Raw genomic sequence first — 21427 nt, 5'->3', positions numbered from 1 at the left:
GCTTAATTTAGTATTGGCTCATCTGATGAGAACCCCTTTTGGGCCCATTCATAGAATACATTTATATCATGGAAGCTGGCTCTTCTCTTGGCTTTGACATTAGCTAGATGGATAAGTGAGCTCCAAGTGTTTACAATTGGAGAACCTTTTCTACAGTTTAAAAAGGACGTTCTGATTCTGAGGACAAATCCAAAATTCATCCCGAAGGTTCCATCTGAATTCCATCTGAATGAGCCGATCATTTTAAAATCTTTTTTCCCACGGCCTTCTACACCGGCTGAGAGGTCTTTGCATTCTTTGGATGTTCAGAGATGTCTGAAATTTTATCTGGAATGCACAAAACCTTTCAGGAAGTCTCCTCAACTATTTGTCTCTTATAGTGCCCCCCGGAAGGGATTTCCGCGGTGAAAGCACAGTATCTCTCGTTGGATTTCCAATGCTATCCAATTTTGCCATCAAGAAGCGGGCAAGCCACTGGAAAGACGGGTTTCTGCTCATTCAACAAGATCTATGGCTTCGTCAGTGGCACTATTTTCAGGAGTCCCTATCAAGGACATCTGCAGGGCAGCTACGTGGAGCAGTACCCACACCTTCACGAAGCACTACTGCCTGGATTCTTCTATGAAGAATGATGCAGCTGTTGGACAGGCAGTCCTGAGGAATCTTTTTCAGTGAGAGGTGAGCTTTCCCTACAATCCCTCCTTCCTGTATTGCACATTTTGTATCTCTTGTTGTATTCCTTGCTATGGTGACATTTATGGTTTGTTTCCTGTGAGGATAACTATGTACCAAGTAATGCTATTCATGTACAAAATGTGCTTTTATGGCTTACTGCTAGCAATTCTAATACAAAGCATGGGAATCTATGAAAGTTCCAATACTGGGGTAAGAAAACAAGTTACTTACCTGCAACTTTGGTTCCCCAGTATTGGTAACTTTCATAGATTCCCATGCGCCCACCCTCCTCCCCTGGGAAAGCTTGGCGTCTTTTCATGTTATGATTACTGTTACACAACGGCTACGAAAACCTGAGGCTCTCTCAGGAAGGTTCCACGGGGTGAGGCTCTTCTGATTGGTTGTTGCCGAAAGTCTGGTCTCTTTTACAAAAAGAGATTGATAGGCTACAAAATGAGATGAGGCCTAGGCCTAGGTTTCTCTTTTGTACCTATTACTATGGTATTTTTTTTATTTTACCAAGGCTCCCACTCCGACGACGGGGAATGATACAAAGCATGGGAATCTATGAAAGTTACCAATACTGGGGAACCAAAGTTACAGGTAAATAACTTGTTTTCTTCTAACCTATAGGCATCCGCATCCCGTGCAGGTAAGAGCGTGGAGGGGGGGGGGGGGATTTTGAGAGACAACGACTAGGGAAATGTCATTATTTATTTAATTTTCCCTTGCCTTCTTCTGTCAAAATCCCCCGCCCACCCGGCCCCACCGATCTTACCTGCACAGACCGTAGCTTGGTATAGGGGTAAAACTGATGTAGCTATTTTACACCTGCACTTACCGATACTATTAGATATGAGTGATACTTTAATTTTATAATACTTACATTTGGACTTTTATGTCTCTTTATGTTTTGCTCATATCGTTAGAATGTATGTATATGTATTTTGTGTTTCATGAACAAATGACACAATACCTAATATAGTTCCAAATGTATAACCAATACATGTGTTCTCGCGATTTGATTACAGTTGCGGTAAAGCACCATAAATCAACCAAAGAAAATAACAATATGATCATATGATACTATTACAGTTATAGTACAAAAAAGTGCACATATAAAGTTATTTAGGAAGATGTCATCACTCTTAACTTCCATTCTGCAGATCTGCAACGGTATTGGTCAGAAAGCGATATTTATCGCTAAAGAAGCTCAGTGACATTTTTTTTTATCGCCAAGCATCGCCGGATTTTATCGCAGAGATAACGTGCCATTAGCAACGTTTATCTCCAATGCGATAAAATAACCGGCGATAGCAGCGAAATGCGTGAATATCGCTGGAAAACCATCAATATTCACGCATCATCGCCAATAGGGTCTTAGCCAGAATATCCACCTTCCATTGGATATAATGGCTAAGAACTGGTCTGAGCAGGCGTTAGTTTTTAGCGATATTCGCGCTTAGCGCACATTTTTTTCTCACTACGCCAGCCTTGCTAATAGGCGATAGCGACGTAAGCAACTGCTTTCAGCCGCTAACTGGTTGGGTACGCCCACTTTGCATGTCATTAGCGATAAATATCGCTGACCTGCAAAGTGGGCCCCAAACCGTTTGCTATCAACTAAAAGCTGTCGCTAACTAATGTCAGTGACAGCTAGCTAATAGGGCGATGAAATTATCGCCGCTTTGCGGCGGAAAACCACTGCAAAAGCGGCGATAATTTCATATCACCTGCCTTGAAAATATGCCTCAGAATTTCTCTACTTTCTTTTTTTTTTTTATAAAATAAATAAAGCAAAATCTCTGTTTTCTCTCTGCATCTCTAAAAATCGAATACAATTGAAAACTGGGAGCCTTAGTTCTAAAACCCTTACTTGGCAATAGGGAACAGCACTGGAAATCCTTGCTACTGACTCAGTTTTGGAAAAGGCTTCGAGGAATAATTTCCTCTTGGAATGACGAAAGTCTGGGGCACAGTCTTTCCCATAAAAATGTGAGTTCATTTTGCAAGAACCTTTTGTAAAATTACCTCATCCCTCAGACTTTCTATTTCTGTCTGCAATAGGATTCACCAGCTGATGAGGACCCCAAGGTTTATCTTTTTACTTGTCAGCTTCTAACCAACGCATTTAGGATCACTGGTGTTTTCTGGTTTAAGCGATGATTCTCCATTTTTCAATGGTGGAAGGTCTGACTGTCTGGTCGGTTTCCTGCTTAATTTTGGAGCAAAGAGCACCGGATAATTTCAAAAAGTGGATGAGCTATTTATACATCATATGTAATTAACTATCCACAATGCATGAATTTTTATGTATATATATATTTTTTAATTTATTTATCCATCTTCTCAATTGACTTACAGGATCCAAAATCAAAATCAAATTTCAACAGAAGTACGAAATTCGGAATACCTCACTAGCATGCCTCCACTTCCCGCCGAATGCCTGGACATCGATGGAGACTGGAATTCTCTTCCTATTATTTTTGAAGACAGATATCTTGATTTCTCTCCTACAGGTCTGTTTAATAAAAGTTTACATCACTTTTCGGAGAGCACACTCTTCCAACTGCATGGGATGTTTGTAAAAAGAGATATATATGTGCGTAAGAACTCACTGTATTTTTATTTACAAAGAAGACCCTTAGATGGCAGCATTGTATAAGAATCAAGCATGTACATGTGTTTGGGAAAATTCATGGGGGCGGATTTACTAAGATTGTACGCCACGCCGTGTTTCGGGCAAAATACCTTTGTCCGATTTTCTTACAGCGCTAAACTGGAAGCTGGAAATCGTGAACATTACTTAGCACTAGAGTGGTGCACGGACATTCACATGCAACATCCAAAGCTTTCTGATCTGACGCTAAACCCAATTTACTAAATAAAGTAGACAGGGTTTAGCGTCAGAAAATAGCGCACCCTTCAACCAGGCGCTATGAAGGAGAAATGTTTCTGTTCTCCTTTTTGTCTGATGCACTTTACAGCATACGTACAAAGTGGGAAAATGTTCACAATTAGTCTAAGCATAGAATTTTGTACTGGAGGGGAGGGAGAGCCAAGGCAGGTGCCCTATTTCATTAAATTTGGTGCACTCCTGCTCTCTCTTTACGCGCATCACAGCATTTGCGGCTGCTACACTGCGCTGAGTGAGAAATTGGTAAATCTGGCTCTTGGTGTACACTGGTGTATTATCAGTACACATTAAAACCCAATAATGCAGAGTTTGTGTTACTTATGTGATGCAAAACTGGCACAAAATGTAAGGGTCGAATTTACTATCTAAATATTTGCAATGGATAATATTCCAAAGTAATACAACTTTGTGGGGCATATTACCAAGCAATAGCGATAATTTTCGCTATTGCTTGGTTAGAGGCATAAATTTACCGCTGAGCTGCGGCGATTTTTATCGCAGATAAACCTTGGTATTACCAAGGTTTATCGCAAATGCCATAAAAATCGGCCGCAATGCATGAATATCGCTGAAAAGTCAGCGATATTCATGCATTACCGAGCTAATGCTCTTAGCCATGTTATCCACCTCCCATTGGATAACATGGCTAAGAACTGCTCAGGGCAGGTGTTAGCTTTTGGAGATATTCGCGCTTAGCGCGAATATCTCCAAAAGTTGGTAATAGGAGATAGTGATGTTAGCGACTGTTTCCAGTCGCTAACATCTTGGCACGCCCACTTTGCATGTCATTAGTGATAAATATCACTGACATGCAAAGTGGGGCCCAAGATGGTCGCTATCTCCTACTAGCTGTCGCTAACTGGTGTTAGCCACAGCTAGGTAATTGGGAGATAATTTTATTTCCGCTTTCTTGGCTTTTAAAGCCAAAAAAGCCGATATAAACCCCCTTGATAATATGCCCCTGTGTTACTGGTGCATGGGCATTTCCATGCAACCACTCATGTGTTTAAACATACATCCCTGTCTACAAACATTTGTAGACAGGGATTTGCAGCAAGATCTTATGCCTCCTCGAGGACGACGTAACGAGGATAAATGTTTGTGTTTCTCCTAATTTTTCGAACTTTCTGTGTGTGCTCCTTTTTACAGGACACTTTCAAAGTGTTAAAAGCCATAATGCAAGACACCCCTCCCTGTACAAAACCTATGCTTCAGGGAATGCACACACCTTTGCACTATGGCGCAAGATTGTGCATTTTAGTGCCTGGCTGCCAAAATTGTATTAGCTAGGGTTAGTGTAAAAATGCATCACATTTTAGAAGATAAGGCACGTTTTTCTCTCTCACTTTTACCCGAGGCAACTTGGGTGCAGCATTTGCTTGAATCAAAGGATAATAAATGTGGGCCATGTACCAAGCCCAACAATGACTCGACTGCAGGGACCTTAATGGCCCCACTGCCACTCAGTTGAGAGTAAGGAAAACAGAGGCAGGGGTGTATAGTTGTATGACATTGAGGTTTTGGTAGAGGGGGATGAAGACCGTTTTCAGCAACAACCACAGTCCCTGTCAGGGTTAACCACAAGAATCACTAAATTAACTTGTGCTTAACCATATAGCAACTTGGCACATAAGCTGTCAGTCTTAACTTAAAATCAACATGTGAAGTATTTATGCAGTACACAAGCAGTTATAAAGCAAAATAAGACTCTAAAAAAATCCAACACAAATTTAGAAAAATAGAGAACATTTTAATAAATACTATAATACCAAACAACAAAAATCCATCATTTCAAAGTTTTAGGTAGGTATAGCACAAAGCACTATTGGCAGTCAGCTGGTCGTGCTAGACCGGGAGAAAAGCCACAAGGTCAGGCCAACCACGAGAGAGCGCAGGTTGGACACAGGCACTAGGTTAGTCCCGAGGAAAAAGTTACCTTTTCAAAGTCTGGCCTAATGGGCCCAATTTATGGTGGACGAGGCTGCGTGGACATCCTTGTGGATGCTCATAACTATACGCGAAGAGGTGGTCTGGTGTTGCGGACGCTTGTCGCTATAAGATCTGGTCGGGCATCACAGATGGTCAGTCATTGCTGGAGCTTCACATTGGCTGGGATGTATGACATTACAATGCATGCTTTTACCACGCAGGCTTTTACAATGTAAGTATTACAACGCAAACCTTTACAACGCATAGTTCTTTGGGGTGCTGGATAGTGAATAGTTGAATTTACTATTCCAACTCTAGTCCCCGTGGACACTAGGGAAGGTTTTGGATAGTAAATTAAATCTATTCCCTATCCTAGAGCGCCCCCCAGCACAATGCGTTGTAATGGTTTGCGTTGTAATAGTTGCGTCGTAAAGGCACTGCGTGGTAAAAGTTGCATTGTAACGGATGTTTCCCCATTGGCTGTCACTGTCATTGCTTTAGCATGATGTGCAGATCTCACATTGCCCGTCGTCACTGGCAGTTGTAGCACGCAGAGTCAGGTTCACTGGAGCTTCACAATAGCAGTTGTCGAGGGCAACAAATTCTCAAACGAACGGGCCCTTTGCAGCCTCGAAGAGCCCAAAACCTCCGGATTTTTAAATTTCTTTCAGAGGAGTGCACTCTAATGCCAGCCAAGGGTCCAAAACATGGAAGGGCACCTCTTGGGGATAATGGACTCTAGAGGCCAGGAGGGCTCAGGCAGGTTCATTTTCAGGTCCAACCAATTCTAGTTTCAGCAGGTCACCTAGGCAGTTGCAGGGAGGTCTCTGGTGCTTGTTGTGTCCCTCTAGCCCAGAATAGGAGGTCAGCCAAACTACCCTTGAAGTCACTGTGGTCTTCCTGGGAACAAGGAGATGGTCTTCTCTATTTCAAGCAGCAAAGCAGACATCAAGCAGCAAGGCAGTCCTCTGAAGAACAAGGCAAGCCTCAAGCAGTAGGGCAGACCCCTGGTCGCAGCAGGGCAGCCATCAGAGAAACAAGTCAGTCCTCAAGTAGCAGGGCAATTCTCTGAGTACAAGGAAGTCCTTATGAAATCTTGTCAGGTTCAGGAGTGCAATAAAAGGTAGTTGGTCTTGTGGTCCAATATTTTATACCTATTGCTTGCCTTTGAAGTGGGAGAAATGTCTAGTCTTCTCTCCACATCTGCTTCAGAAATTTCTTTTCTCCCCTGCCCAGGCTCAAGGCACTCTAGGATTAAAATAGAGTGGCATCAAGTTATGTGAGGATGATGATGCAGCCCCTATGAAATGTAAGTGGAAAATGCAACAGCTCTGCCCCTCCCATCCTAGAAGGGTGGCCCATTGTTAGATCTTTCAGCCTTAGGGTGGTCCTTCCCCAAACATTTTGCCTTACTCCTCCATATTTTTCTGATCTCGTTTTTGCGGGCCTTATGACTCTTTACCACTGTTTACCAGGGCTACATAGCGTTTTGTCATTTCTTAAAACAGGGCAACATTGGCATATCCTTCAATTGGCATATTTCATTTACTTATACGTCCCTAGTAAAGTGGTACTACATGTACCTAGGGCCTGTATATTGTATGCTGCTACTGGCCCTGCAGCACTGATTGTGACACCCATTTAAGTAGCACTTTAAACATGTTTCAGGCCTGCCATTGTAGCTTGTGTGTGCCGTTTTAAACTGCCATTTCGACATAGTTTAATAAGGCCCATATCTTTATTTTAATTACATATTATGTTACTCCTAGGGTAGGCCTAAACAGCCCACAAAGTAGAGTGAAATGTATTTAAAAAGTAGGAGGAGCACTTTTAAGTTTTACATTTTATGACAAATTCAGATTTTGAATTACAATTTCTGAAAATGTCACTCTTAAAATGTTGAAAGAAAGTGGTATGCACACCATGTTTATCGTGATGTACTCTTTTATATTTTTAAGCAAACTATACAAATTGCGTGCGAAACTGGGCAGTGCTTCGCCCTTCGTGCACCATAATAAAACAATGCATGTGGGGAGCGCGAAAATCACGCTGCACTCCCAGACGCACTGCATTAATGGATATCAAATCCAGCCAGTATTTTTCCATTTGACCATGTTCACAAATTGTCCATTTTAATCCACATTATTTTCCACATTTTCTTCGTGTTTTTCCATTTAATCCACATATATGACGTAGTGTATAAGGAATGCTTCCCATATTTGCGTGCGCGCATCCAGACTTCTTCGCAAATACGATCCAAGTACACAAGATGATACAAAGCAGTATGTCTTTATTAAAAACCCATTGCATTTTGGGCTACTTTTCAGCCCTTCGTCAGGGGTAACTGCTTTGAATCATCTTGTGTACTTGGATCGTATTTGTGAAGAAGTCTGGATGCGCGCACGCAAATATGGGAAGCATTCCTTATACACTACGTCATATATGTGGATTAAATGGAACAACACAAAGAAAATGTGGAAAATAATGTGGATTAAACTGGACAATTTGTCTGGGAGTGGAGCGTGATTTTCGCACTCCCCACATGCATTACTCTTAAAATGTTGACATTTTCCTGGCATAACCTTTTAGTGCCAGCAGTCTGTCTCTGGGTCACATGTCTAGGACTGGTTGGCCATTGTGTATTCCTCTGAGACAGCCACACATAATGGAGAGATTAGGTGTGCATGGATGGGTAATCACTTACAGGATAGGCGGGGCAAAACCTGAATAGGCTGTGTCCTGGCTTAGCACAAAGGAATGCATACCCAGGTTTTCTTCCTCCCTGGCTCCCGACTAAGTAGCCTGGAGCCAGGGAGGAAGAAAACCTGAGTACTTCAAAGGGAATCCTCTAGAAGCTTCTTCCACTTCAAAGAAGGCACCAGGTATAAAAATTGGACGCCAGGCGCCAAATCTTCCGTACACTTCTGGACCTGTGGAAGACTCTGCCAGGAAGAAGGACGACTGGGATACTGAAAGGACTGCCACTCTGTTTAACTGCTGCCTTGAAGGACTGCTGCCCTGTTGACCGCAATCCATGCTGCCCACTTGCCTGGATGATAAGGACTGGCCTGCAACCTGTACCAGGGACCACTAGTGTGACTCCAAGAGCTAGTCTCTTGTAACCAGCACCTAGATCCTGCAACTGTGAGTGTTACCTAGCCAAGTGGTGCCACTCCTGTCCTAGACACTTGGAAGTGGGCCTGAATGTGCTTTACAATCCTATCTGTGGATCCAGGAGAACCATTGCATTTCCTCCGCTGCGCTTCGCAACCCTGAGGACAACCAATGCATTGCCCTTGCTGCGAGGACTCTCTCAGTGCAAGGATTCCATATTGCCTTTGCAGCCCGCAGCCTCTTCAGAACCACCATTGCATGACGCATACCAGAGACAGGCCCTCACATCATACGTCACTCATTGATGGCAGCCTCGATGATGACGCAGGACTACGCTTCACAAGCTCTGCAACTTCTTGGGAACCAGCCGGTGCTTAACTTATCCTCAACTCAAGACTTTGCAATGCAAACCCCTTCATCGATGGCCTCTTCCTCGATGACCACACAGGACCCCGCATCACAGCTACTTGAAACATACTGCATGACGCATCTCTGACTTGGACCTCGTATTGCCTTTGCTGTACGACACAATCCTCAAAGGTGGAAATTGCAACACTAAGCACCCAGGAATATTGTACTCTTGTTCAGCAGGCTTAGCTGGGTCCCTGTGGCTGGCCCACACTCCATCACAGTCAGACTGAACTTGAGACTTTGTTCTGGTCCAGCACTACCAGATAACCACAGTAGCCACTTTGTGCTTTTAACGCTATAGTCATTGAACTCTTTAAAATTAAATATCTCTGGTTCTACTAATTTGATTTTTTTCATTTTGGTCTTCTTTCACTTATTACATTTTACCCTATTTGTCTATGATTTTTCTTGTGTTATATCTTTCACTTTATTACTGTTTGAAGTGCTGCATAAATGCTTTACACATTGCCTGTTAGTTAAGCCTCGCTGCTTTGTGCCAAGCTACCAGAATGTTGAACACTGGTTAATTCGGAGTTTGCTTGTGACTGTAACCTGACAAGGATTGTGGTGGCTGCCTAAGTAGGGTTTCACCTCCCACAACTAGTAATCCAATTTCTTACAGCTATCCTGCCAATACCTAGTCCCCCTTTGTCTTACTGGCTGGGAGAAATACACAAAGCCAACTGCTACTCTATTCACAGCCAACGGACCCAAGGCTGTATTCGCCAAATGGTTAGGACAAGAAAATACCAACTTTCTAAACATAGCATTTTCAAAATCTGACTTTATCATTAAAGAGGATTTTAAATTACATTTCTTTTGCGACCAAACATGATATTACGACCTGTTCCCAAACAATTGTTATCACTTAATATATGTATTAAGGTTACCCAATATTATCCTATGGGAGAGGTAGGCTTCACAGTGGTGAAAAACTAATTTGAGAGTTTTTCACTACCAGGACACATATAGCTTAAAAGTACATGTCTAAAATGTTACATACCCCCTATGGGCTGTTTAGGGCCTAGCCTAGGGGTGACATATATATTAACAAGGATTTGCAATGCAATCGGTCTCGCCTTTGGGCCCTTATATGTATTTAGGTATGCAGCACATTAACCTAGGTCCTGAAACATCTAATGTTCTTTAACATGGATGGAAAGTAAGTACAAAACTGCATGACACAGCAGGTATGGGAACACATGGAGAGAAACAGCACAAGTCGGGGGTGCACGTGGGTACACAGCATCCACCCACTCTTTTCACAGGGTGGATGCTGTCCACCCTGCCAAGAAGTTGGGCCCCACTGAAAAAATTTCTGAATTCGTCCCAGTGTAATTTGCAAACACCAGGACACATTCAGCACTGCCTGCACATTGTTGTCTGCTTTGGATCTGTAACACGGTACTGGCGGGGGGGCTCTCTTATTTCAGACTCCTGCAGGGCCCATGACAAAGGACGAATCTGTGGGTTCATCAGGCCTCCTTGTGTCTCCTGGTTGGGAGCAGTCAGGAACCTCACACCTAGAAGCAAATGCAGCAGAGGGCAAACAAAGGCTCACACCATGGTAGCACTTCACACATATTTAAGAGTGGCAGCTTTTCACTTTGTTCAGGCTCTGTTTAGGAGATAGGCATGCGCAGTAAGAATGCCATATGTGTAGGTCCTTCCCAGTATTAACACAAAATAACTAGCATTTATATAGTGCTTACTACCCCTGAGGAGGTGTTGTATTAATTTAAATATTACTAATTCTTCTTGTAAAGCACTATGGGTAGAGGAAGTTTACGGTGACAAAAGGCAACATTTTTTATGTGTAGCTTACAAAAGTGTGAATTTTTAGGAGGGTTTTCCTGTATACTGGAAATGTGCTCCAATGTGCTCATGATAGACATGTTGAACATATATGTGAGGGCTTAAGATCTGATGTCACTTCTTATGATACCACTTCCTGTGATGTCACGTGATGTGATGTCACGCACCGTGATGTCACACACTGTGATGCCACGCGCCGTGATGTCACTTGCATACTGAATAACTAGGTTAGTCCCCCTGCTTCTTTTTTTACGACTTGTGCCCTAGATAGAAATATTGCCTTTCAGTGGTAAATGGTATAGTCCAAAGCTCTGTTTATAAAATCAGGGGCTTTGGTGGTCATATCACTGAAAATACAAGATTTGAAAAAAATATTATTGTGTTCGGGTGCTCGTGGAAGACAATTTTTATGGCCTGGCATCTCGAGAATGCTAAAGTGATTCTGGTATTTTACTGACCTCTGCTGGTCGATTTCTATCAAGAAAGTTAAATAGAGGCAGTTGCAAGAAAATGTTAAAAAAGAAAGTCCCTACGCAGAAAGCAATTTTGGTATTTTACTGACCTCTACTGGTCGTTTTCTATCAAGACAGTTAAATAGAGGCAGTTGAACAGAAAAAAAGTCCCTAAGCGGAAGCAGACAAGGCCTAGGGCTGATCTCCACAGCCCACAAAGTACATACACATATAAGTATATACTAAAGTATATACAAGAGGTCTTGAATGCTCACACTAAAAAGGCACACAGTGTCTGATAGAGAATGGACCAGTGTAGTACAGTTCCTATATTCCCAATATGCTCTGCGCATTGGAATAAAATATCCTATAGATGTGACGTAGGACTTATGTCTACTAGGTCTCTATCGAATATATTAGACTTAATTGTGATTGCCAGCTAGCTCAGAAGTCACTAGAAACTTTCTCGAGTTCACAAGAAAGGATTTTGTTTCTGACAACCGCATAAACATGACAACTTTGTTTCCCCAAAATAAAACTGATCTTCACAGTTGTGGAAACAATAGATAGATAGTAATTTGTGCATGCTTCGTTTCACCAGAGTTTGCATTGAAATATATAGACAGGCGTTTTCAATAAAAGTATTTATTGAACAGTCTTCTTTCTCAAGCAATCGAAATGAACTGCTACAATCGTAATACTGGTTGCAAAATATAATGCATACAGTAAAAAGAGTAGAATAAAATAATACTGTAAGAGCAGTGTATGGTTCCTAGGCCATAGTTAAATACATACATAAATAACAAAGGCTAAAAAGTACTCAACTGGTGCTTCTAAAATACGCCTACACCGATGTACCTTACCTAGGTTGAGTACGAGGGAAGAAGTAAGTGCGGTGTAGCATAACTTTAGTATTTTTTGCCAAGAATCTATCCAAAATTTCTCTAAGGGTCTAATCAGCTCCGTACCTTGGTTTAGAATAGAGAAGGTCAGGCACAGGACTCGATTTCCCAACAACCCACAAGGGTAGCATGGAAACACTGGAGCTGGATTTCTCGGCAAGAGAAAATACAGCGTCTCTCTCAGTGCGTCTGCTGGAGGGTCGGCTTCCTTCGGCACTTGCTGTAGCAGGATGCGTCGGGCAAGTAGATAGTCGAACTGCTCCAAACCACCGTGCTATGACAAGTGTGGTCATATTTATACCTTGAAGGTGCCGAGTTTGACGTAAAGTTGGACATAATAACGTCATCAAAGAGTCTCAGTTCTTTTAAAACTCCTTGAGTTCTTGGACAAGTCAGTATTTGAGCAAGGGTAAGTCCCCAGCTGCTGAAGCTGAGATTTCCAAGAAATAGTTGTGGATTTTCGGAACTAGTGGAAGTAGCCATGCCGTATTTGGACTGCATGAGCCATGCTAAATAAGGTTATGTTTTCAATGCCTAAATAAAGATATGGTGATTTAATTAACTATATAAGGGCATGAATCTGGAAATTTACACGAGGGTCCTAAAATGCTATACAACACCAGAGATAAGAGAAAGGGAATTCCTCTATGAGACAAAGGTTCACAGGGATAAGAAGGCCTCAAAGAGTACGATATATAGGAGGGTTAACCAATAAACTATCATACATGGTTAAAATAACATAAATGTGTTACTGTCACTGCATTCCTGCAACGCACGAATCAGAGCGCCTTCAGTAGCTCAGTTATGGTGTCTTACAATTGCTTTGACAGTACGTGGAGAATGATGCGGTGGGTGAGCCAAGCTCGAGCCAGATGCCTGGCACTGCTTCAGGCTCAGCTCGAGGTCCTCTTGACACCTCAAGTCCAAAATAAGGTGAGCTTTCAATGTGACTGCTGCCTGCCACGTAGGCTGTCACCACATGCAACAAGAACTAATGGCAAACCTTTGATGTAAAACAGACAAAAGAGAAACAAATACCCTGCTAGTGGTCGAATTGCACACTGTAAAACAAACAATTCTGGCTTCTGAGTTTTTTCTAAATATTTTTTTTCACAAAGACTCCTTTTACTTCATTATTAAATTTAATAAAGCCTTCAGATACGTGCATTGTGGGTATGCGCTATACAAAAATCTTTTGTTTACTCTAATGTTGCTCCATTTGCAATAAAAACCTACATCACATGTGCTGCATTTACAATATGAACCTAAAAAACATATATAAAGTATACATGACAGTTTTCTTGCCTCTTAGTTCACTAACAGCATTGTCAAGAGGGTGGGAAGGAAGAGACAAGAGCGCTTTTAAGTTATTGTCTTAAAAAAACTTGTATTTAATACTTCATAATGCAGTGGCACAATTTGCAGTGCTGAAACACATCTGCATGTTAAAGCATACACTTTTTTTAATGAAAATCAAGTGAATCATATTTTAACGTGATGTTTATTGTATGGTTTTTATATGGCAAATATAATCAGGGCTCAAATTGTACAGTGGCTCTTAGTACCAAGCCAGACCCTTGGCTCGGCTCTCCCATTTAATTTGCTGCCTCACCAACCTCATTGTAGTATAAACAATGGTTGTGTCGGGTATGTAACCTGATTGCTTCAAAGTGTAAACAAATAATTCAAAGATTAAGTTAGTCATTGCTTGTTTCAATCAAGGCTCTACAGAAAATAATTAATGCAAATCCAAACTAAAAACAGGGTAACAATGGATTTTTATATATGATTTATTCACATTCATAAATACCCTTTATCAATACATGAAGAATAATTGAAGAATCAAATACATTTTGCAAAACACACATCAAGTAAAGTGAACGTGCTCCTAAGTGTGAAGTGACATGTTGTGCACTGGTGACACAAAGTTGGTGACTTATATACAGGTGAGTAAGGGGGGGAAGGAAGATCGTTTGGCCAGTTTAGTAATCTATTTGTGGTTATTCCAGTATGCCATTTCTGTTGGCTTGTGTTGACTGAATACTCTCAACTGGTCCAATGGATTTAGATCGTCAACGTTTCGACCCTATGGACCCTATGGAGGCCCAATTCATGGGTCAAGTGCAGGTCTTCATCAGGACTGTGGGGCAAGGGTGGGGGGGGACAAGGGATATGCCTCCTCTGGGACCCCTTGTGAATTGAACCTAGGCTAGGTTATATGAAGTAATCACAGGTTATATTTAATGGCAAGGAGTATGGCTCTCTTGAGGGTGGAATCCAGTTAAGGAACCACGTCAGTCCCAGTTTTCCTTTAGTGATTTGAGGAGTAGTTAACTCCAGCCACTCAGCTCAAGCAATCTGTAATTCAGTTCAATATTTCTTGGAAAAGGCCCGGTACGCGATCAATTTCTTTGTCGCTGTGAGCGCCCCGTCAGATTGTTATCAAGATAACAATCTGACGGAGCCATCTCTCCTTGCCATTAAACATAACCTGTGATTACTTCACATAACCTAACTGGAATAACTACAAATTGATTAGTAGACTGGCCAAACGATCTCCCCCCCCCCTTACTCACCTGTATATAAGTCACTAACCTTGTGTCACCAGTGCACAACATGTCACTACGCACTTAGGAGCACGTTCACTTTACTTGATGCGTCGTTTTGCAAAATGTACTTGATTCTTCAATTATTCTTCATTTATTGATAAAGGGTATTTATGAATGCGAATAATTCATATATAAAATCCATTTTTACCCTTTTTTTTGGTTTGGATTTGCATTAAATGTTTTCTGTAGAGCCTTGATTGAATAAAGCAATGACTAACGTAAACTTTGAATGATTTGTTTACACTTTGAAGCAATCAGGTTATATTTCCTACAGAACCATTGTTTATACTAAATAGTACTGTCCAGGTTCTGAGGGATACTGGGTTACCCCGTAGCAATTTACATCACCCACCTCTATGGGCATATTTCTTCAGTGTTTAGTATCTGCTGTAGCTCAGTGGTCATGCACAATTAGGGTCATGGGGAGGTCACAGGAGAACATGCACTGCAGCAATACACAGCATGTGAAAGCAGGCATTCAAAGACATATCCCTGCACCTCAAGCTTTGCTGAGAATTCACATTGAGAAGTGGCCACAGCTTCCAGCCACCCATACCTTTGATGAGGGCTGAGCCATAGACGTAAGAAGGGCATCCAGGCTTGCAGCCATCATCAGAAACCACAAACTCAAAATCGTCTCCTATGCCGATGGCATCCAACTGATTCTCTCCCTCACCAACGAACCCTCAGTCGCTAAGTACAACTTCCACGACGGGATGTCACGCCCTGGATGAAGGACAGCTGCCTCAAGCTCAACTCAGAGAAGACCAAAGTCCTCATCCTGCATTCCACCCCCTCTGCATGGGACGACACCCTGTGACCTGCAGCCCTCAGAGCCCCACTCTCCACGCCCACGACTGTTGTAATCCTACGCAAAGAGGAGCAAACACCAGGTAGGATAACATTTTCTTTATTCAGCAACTACCCAAAAGCAGACAGACACTGGCCGCTCAGCTTTAAAACACTACATTCTCTATTCTAATCAAACCGCAATTCCTCACGTGTGTCATTTCAAGCATGCAAGGAATTACGGAGGATTATACATTGTAACACAGACCACTTACGAAACCTCGGCATCATCCTGGATTCCTCTCTCACCATGAACTGCTAGATCAACGCTGTTCATCATCCTGCTTCCAGACACTATGCATGCTCCAAAAGATCTTCAAGTAGATCTCCACTGAGTCCAGAAAGATGGTCACCCACACACTCACCAGCAGCAGACTCAACTACGGCAATGCACTCTATGCCCGCATCACCCAGAAACACCTCAAGAAACTGCAGAACATTCAGAACACCTCCACCAGATTCATCCACAAGATCCCCCGCCACATCCACATCACCGGCAACCTGAGAGATCTCCACTGGCTTTCAGTCAACAAAAGAATCACCTTCAAGCTCCTCACATATGCCTACAAAGCCCTACACAACGCAGGACCAGCGCACCTCAGTTACCACCTCATATTCCATATACCCACCAGAGACCTCTGCTACGCCCAACTAGCCCTGGCCACCATCCCACGAATCTGCAAGACAACAGCTGAGGAAGATCCTTTTCCTACCTCGAAGCAAAGACATGGAGTACCCTGCCTCTCCGCCTCAGGCCATCACCGTCACTGCCTCAATTCAGGAAGGACCTCAAGACCCTGCTCTTCGACTGAAGCACAGTGTCTTTGACGGATGATCAGCCCCCTTCCCCCTGTGCCTTATGGGAGAGTAGTTGTGCTTCACAAGATTATTGATTGATTGATTGATACCACCTCCTAAGTGAGTAGGGTCTGACTCCAGGCAGAAATTAGGACCGGGCATTAAATTAAGAGGGGCCCTCATTAGCCGATCCGATAGCTAAAAAAGTGGACCAAATTTGCAAATCAATATATAGGTGATTTGCAACACAGTAAAACATTGCTCTCTGAGAATCCAGTCAGTGTAGCACTGGCTGCCGAGGAGAGAACAAAGCACAGTTTTAGGAGGGCGAAGGTGGGGAGAGGGAAGGGACATAGTGTGGCGCGTGTGGATGGCAGGAGGGCTGGTATTCTGTATTTTTTATATTACATATTTTACACTTGAGAAAGGAAGGAGAGACCATTTTAAGAGTGGCCCCCCATTATTTCTCTGCCAGTGCATAGCAGTTGAAATTAGAAGCAGATTATGTCGGTCCATATATATAAAAAAAATTATAGCTGGGTAAAAAGTGAAATATCTCTATTTTGCACTCTGTAACTCTATATGTAGTAAAGTAATTTTGTACAGCACAGTACTTGTAATCACATTGCTTCCCCAACGTATTTTCTACACTACGGTAAAGATAATGTAATTAATATTTTAGAAGCCGGGTGGGCCTTGGAAGGATGACTACCATGTGACAGGTCACCTAATAAAATGTGGAATAATGCTGCCCTCTAGTGGTAATATTTAACAAGCACAAGACGGGAGAAGCGCTAAAAGCTGTCTTTCTTGCTTAAGAAAAATAAACCAGATGAATGGAAAAGTTATTTGTGTGGCTGAGCGGCCTGTTGCCGTTTAAATAGCAGGCCTTATTTTGCAGCATTTTTTGATCCCGGAAGGATCATAGACATTGGATTCTAAGTTAAGTCTTGAACCATGTGACCTGCAGGGTTATACAGATCCCTGCAGAGGGTACGTTAACATACTGCTCTATAGTATAGCTCTGTGGGCTTCTAAAGGAACTAATATTAATCTGCCATATTTATTGCATCCCCTCAGATTTCTGCGGCTATAGTATCACCTACCATGATACTTTTATTTGGAAGGTTCAACGATCCATGTCACTGTCAAGTTGTGCTCAGAAGTATGTCAGATGCTCCTGATTGAAGCCGTTATGACATATCTCTGCAGTAGGCCTGTGAACCCGGCAGCTTCACTTTTACTCAAGTGAGTTCCCTCCGTGATCCTCCTCTGCCTCCTCGCCTCACATGACGCCTGCAGCTGAGAAAGAATGCAGCCTTGTGATGGGATACGAGGTCCCAGTCATATGACTGGGACGGGCTGCCAGTGTAAGCTTCTTCGATAGTGCTGAAAGTATTCTGCAAGATGAAAGGAGGCGAGTATGGAAACAGGCCTGTCACAGGGCCTGACAAACAGTTCCTTCTTGCACGTCCTGAACAACATTCACTGAGTTCACTCAGGCCTGATCACGCCATAAAGAGGTCTGCCGTAATTCTAGGCCTTTCAGAGAGGCAGGTTCAGCCGGGTCTCAGAATAGGCAATAATTAAAAAACCAAGCATTTGCAATGCAATAGGAATCACATTTACGTGAGACTTGTTTGATTGGAAACAGGAGGGCAAGAAGGCACGAACGGGAGTGGGGGGTGGGTGGGAGGGGCGAGAAGTCACGGACTGCGGGAAGGGACAAGGGGGGAGACAGGAAAGAAAATAGTGTTTGGAGTAAAGGGGCCAGTAGCCATCGAAGGATACAAATGAGGACATGGCTGGCAGGAGGAGAGACTACCAAGGCTAAAACCAATTGGAAGGAAGCATTTAGGACCTAAGCCAATGGAAAAGATGGGCTAGGAGTGGCGGAGTTTCCGCGAAGCTTCCACACGATACTATACTGAATACTACATGCCTCGCAATGCGAGCAGCACATGCGCTGCGATGCTAGGCTCGACCTAAAAAGGGAAGTTTAGGCCTGGGAAAAGGTTTATTTTGCCACATCGAATAAATGTCTTCAAGTTGGCAGTTTAAATCTGCACACAAGTGGCAGTGACAGGCCAGAGACAAATTCTAAAGGGCTACTTAAGTGTGTGGCACAAAAGTGCTGCAAGCCCACAGTAGCCATTAATTTACAGTCCCAGGGTTCCCAAGCAGACTTTGTGGTGACTGCGGTACCCAGGCTTGTGAAATTCCACCTGGTTGAGGATTCTGCTGGCTGAGTCACAGATTTGGAGAGCGCGACGTATTGAGCACTGGTGTTGATGTCCAGGTGAGGAGAAGGTGGGACAGGGAGTGGATGAGGCCTGGGGCCGTGTCGTGTCCAGGCCTTGCACCTGTGGGTGGCACACACTGGGCCCTGAGCCATCCCTGCACTGCAGAGGACCGACATTGCTGAGGACACCACAAAGGACTGGTGGTGGACTCCACTATCTGGCTCAAGTGGCTGAGATCGGCCAGTGTTGGCACGGGGGTTATTCGGGTCTAGGCCCATGGGTATGCAGCTTGATCCACTGTTACCCACTGGGGAACACAGAATGGGACACTCTTTTGAGTAGCCGAGCGCTATAAAAGACACAAAATAACATAACATAACATAACATAACATAACACTAGATCGGAAGAGGTAACCGGGCGGTGCTGCATTTCCTCGCCCCCTGTTAGTTTGCTTTTGGGTGTACAGGGGACTATGTCTTAGTGGACTTCCTAATCCTACAGCGCAGCACCATCTCATAGTAGCTGCTGCTGTCCCCATCTGCTGCTGCCGGTTCCTCTGACCTGGAGGTCAGGTGTTCGAAGCCCTCCTCCACCCACAGGCTCCTGCCTGTGCCTCCTCCCTGGTGGTCTAGTGTTAGAGTGTCACTGTTCTGCTGCTTGACTGCCCTCCTGTCCCACTTTTCTGCTGTTCCTGTCTCTCTTTCTGTTCTTCTCTATTGTTCTTCTATTTTTGGCTTTGTTTTTTTTATTTGCTTTGTTTGGCTTTGTTTTTTCAGTGCTTTTTTCCCAGTACCTTTTTCCCTGTCCTCTCCCTTGTTGCTGCATGCGATCCCCCACGTCCCCCCTCTTGTGTCCTTTAACTTGTTTCCTCCCTCCACCCAACTGTCCAACCCTGCAGCACTACTTAATGGCGGCCGCTGTATGGCCTTGCCCAGCGGGCATGCTACTGGTGCACCAAATGCAAACCCATCTGCGTCCGTCCATGCATGGACCACGCCCAGTGCCAGGGACCCTGCATCTTGGACACTCCATTGTTATGAGACCAGCACCCTCCTCACCCTCGACCCTGGACACAATGCCACCTTTCATTTAGCATGACCGAAGAGTACCCTTGCACTCGTTGCCTGCTGAAACTGCAACCACACCTTCTGCCACATCAACACACCAGCCCTTTACCCACCCAGCCAACCAACAGCGCAACCGACCATCTCAACTGCATCCACTTCAACGTGCATTCCCTCCACAAACACGCCATAATCATCCGGAACCTCCTTGACGCCACCTCTCCTGACATCTCCCTCTTTACGAAAACCTGAACCAACCTCTGCTCTGGACCGAACGTCGCCATCCCCATCCATGACGGCTACAAAATCACCCGCAACCACCATCCCGACCACCTAGGAGGAGGCATTACCATCGTCTACAAAAGCATGCTCGACTGACCACGCACTCTAATGACCTAACAGTGACCATGGAACACCTCCATTTCCAGATCCGGACCAACCCCAACACCACCCTCCGCAGCACCCTGGTCTACAGGCCTGCCTGACCCATGACCCCCCATTCACTAATGTCAGGATCCACAAGAAGGTTGTTCTCCTACCCCTCAGCCAAGACATGGAACACCCTGCCCCTAAGGCACTCCATGTCGCTGACCCAATTCAGGAAGGACCTCAGGGCCTGTCTCTATGAATGATCCTCCACCCAGTCCAACCAGCAGCTTGTCCACCAGCGCCTTGATACCCTCATGGATGAGTCACCAAGCTATATAAGTCCCTGATTGATTTATTGATTTCCCTCAGTACTGCCCGAACAGAGATTCCTGGCTAACATACACCTGACTGGAGGAGAGGGGCCGGTTGGCCACACTGCGCTGCACCGCCTGGGCATCTGGCGCAATGTAGGGCACCTGCACACAGGGTCGGCGTCGAAACCTGGCAGCCCCTCCGTGTCACTGGACCGAGCGGCTGGGGGTCGCTGGCCCCCGGGGCAAATGACCGCAAACACCATGGATGCCAAACTACCCTCTGTACTTGTGACTGTGGAGAAAATAGGTACCTTCCTCGAACAAAAGCACACTTCCCTTGAGAGCCACATCAACAAAATCACAGTTAACTTCAACCTGGAGCACACAGATCACCGAAAGCTGACTGACAAGGTACACAACATTGAGCAAGAACTGGCCGAAGTCCACCCTATTACCCGGAATGCAGCATTAGAGGTACAGCAGCTAATGGCAAGTGTGAAGTCAGTAGAAAAAAGAACTGAGGCTGTGGAGGGCCACTCCTGGCAGAACAACATGCAGGTGGTAGGTCTGCCCGATGTAGCAGAAGGAGGTGAGGCAGTGGCATACATATACTGAGTCATGGTTGTGTGATCTACTGCAAGCAGTTGCACTCTCCCCATTCTTTGTTTTGGAGCGGTCCCATCAAATGCCAGTGAGCCGTCTGCTGCCAGGGACAGGTCCTAGTCCCTTACTCTTTTGCCTTCAACTGGGATTGTGACACTGTACTGAGGGAGGTACACAAGCTGGGGGCGAAGAAAGTGGAAAACACCACAGTAATTTTCTTTCCTGACTACGCCACAGGGGTGCAGAGGCAGAGGGCCTCATTTCTAGTGGTTAAGTGATGCTTCATAGAGTTGGGCATGACATACTCCCTCCTTTTCCCGGCAAGGCTGATGGTGTTCTCAGATGGTAACATGCGATTGTTT

At 44.1% G+C, this 21427-nt stretch overlaps 1 protein-coding gene across 1 annotated transcript in view; it reads left to right on the top strand.

The window, feature by feature from the left end:
* The window catches only part of FAM135B (family with sequence similarity 135 member B), an 861083-nt gene that overhangs the window by 744668 nt on the left and 94988 nt on the right, over positions 1-21427 (top strand). The window contains exon 13 of the mRNA XM_086966257.1: positions 3040-3194. Coding sequence (XP_086822383.1) covers positions 3040-3194 — 155 coding nt within the window. The remainder of the gene's footprint in view (positions 1-3039; positions 3195-21427) is intronic.

This window comes from Lissotriton vulgaris, chromosome 4_1 (assembly GCF_964263255.1).
Source record: "Lissotriton vulgaris chromosome 4_1, aLisVul1.2, whole genome shotgun sequence".
NCBI lineage: Eukaryota > Metazoa > Chordata > Amphibia > Caudata > Salamandridae > Lissotriton > Lissotriton vulgaris.
Note: the sequence above shows the minus strand (reverse complement) of the source record. Positions and strands in the feature narration are given on the sequence as shown.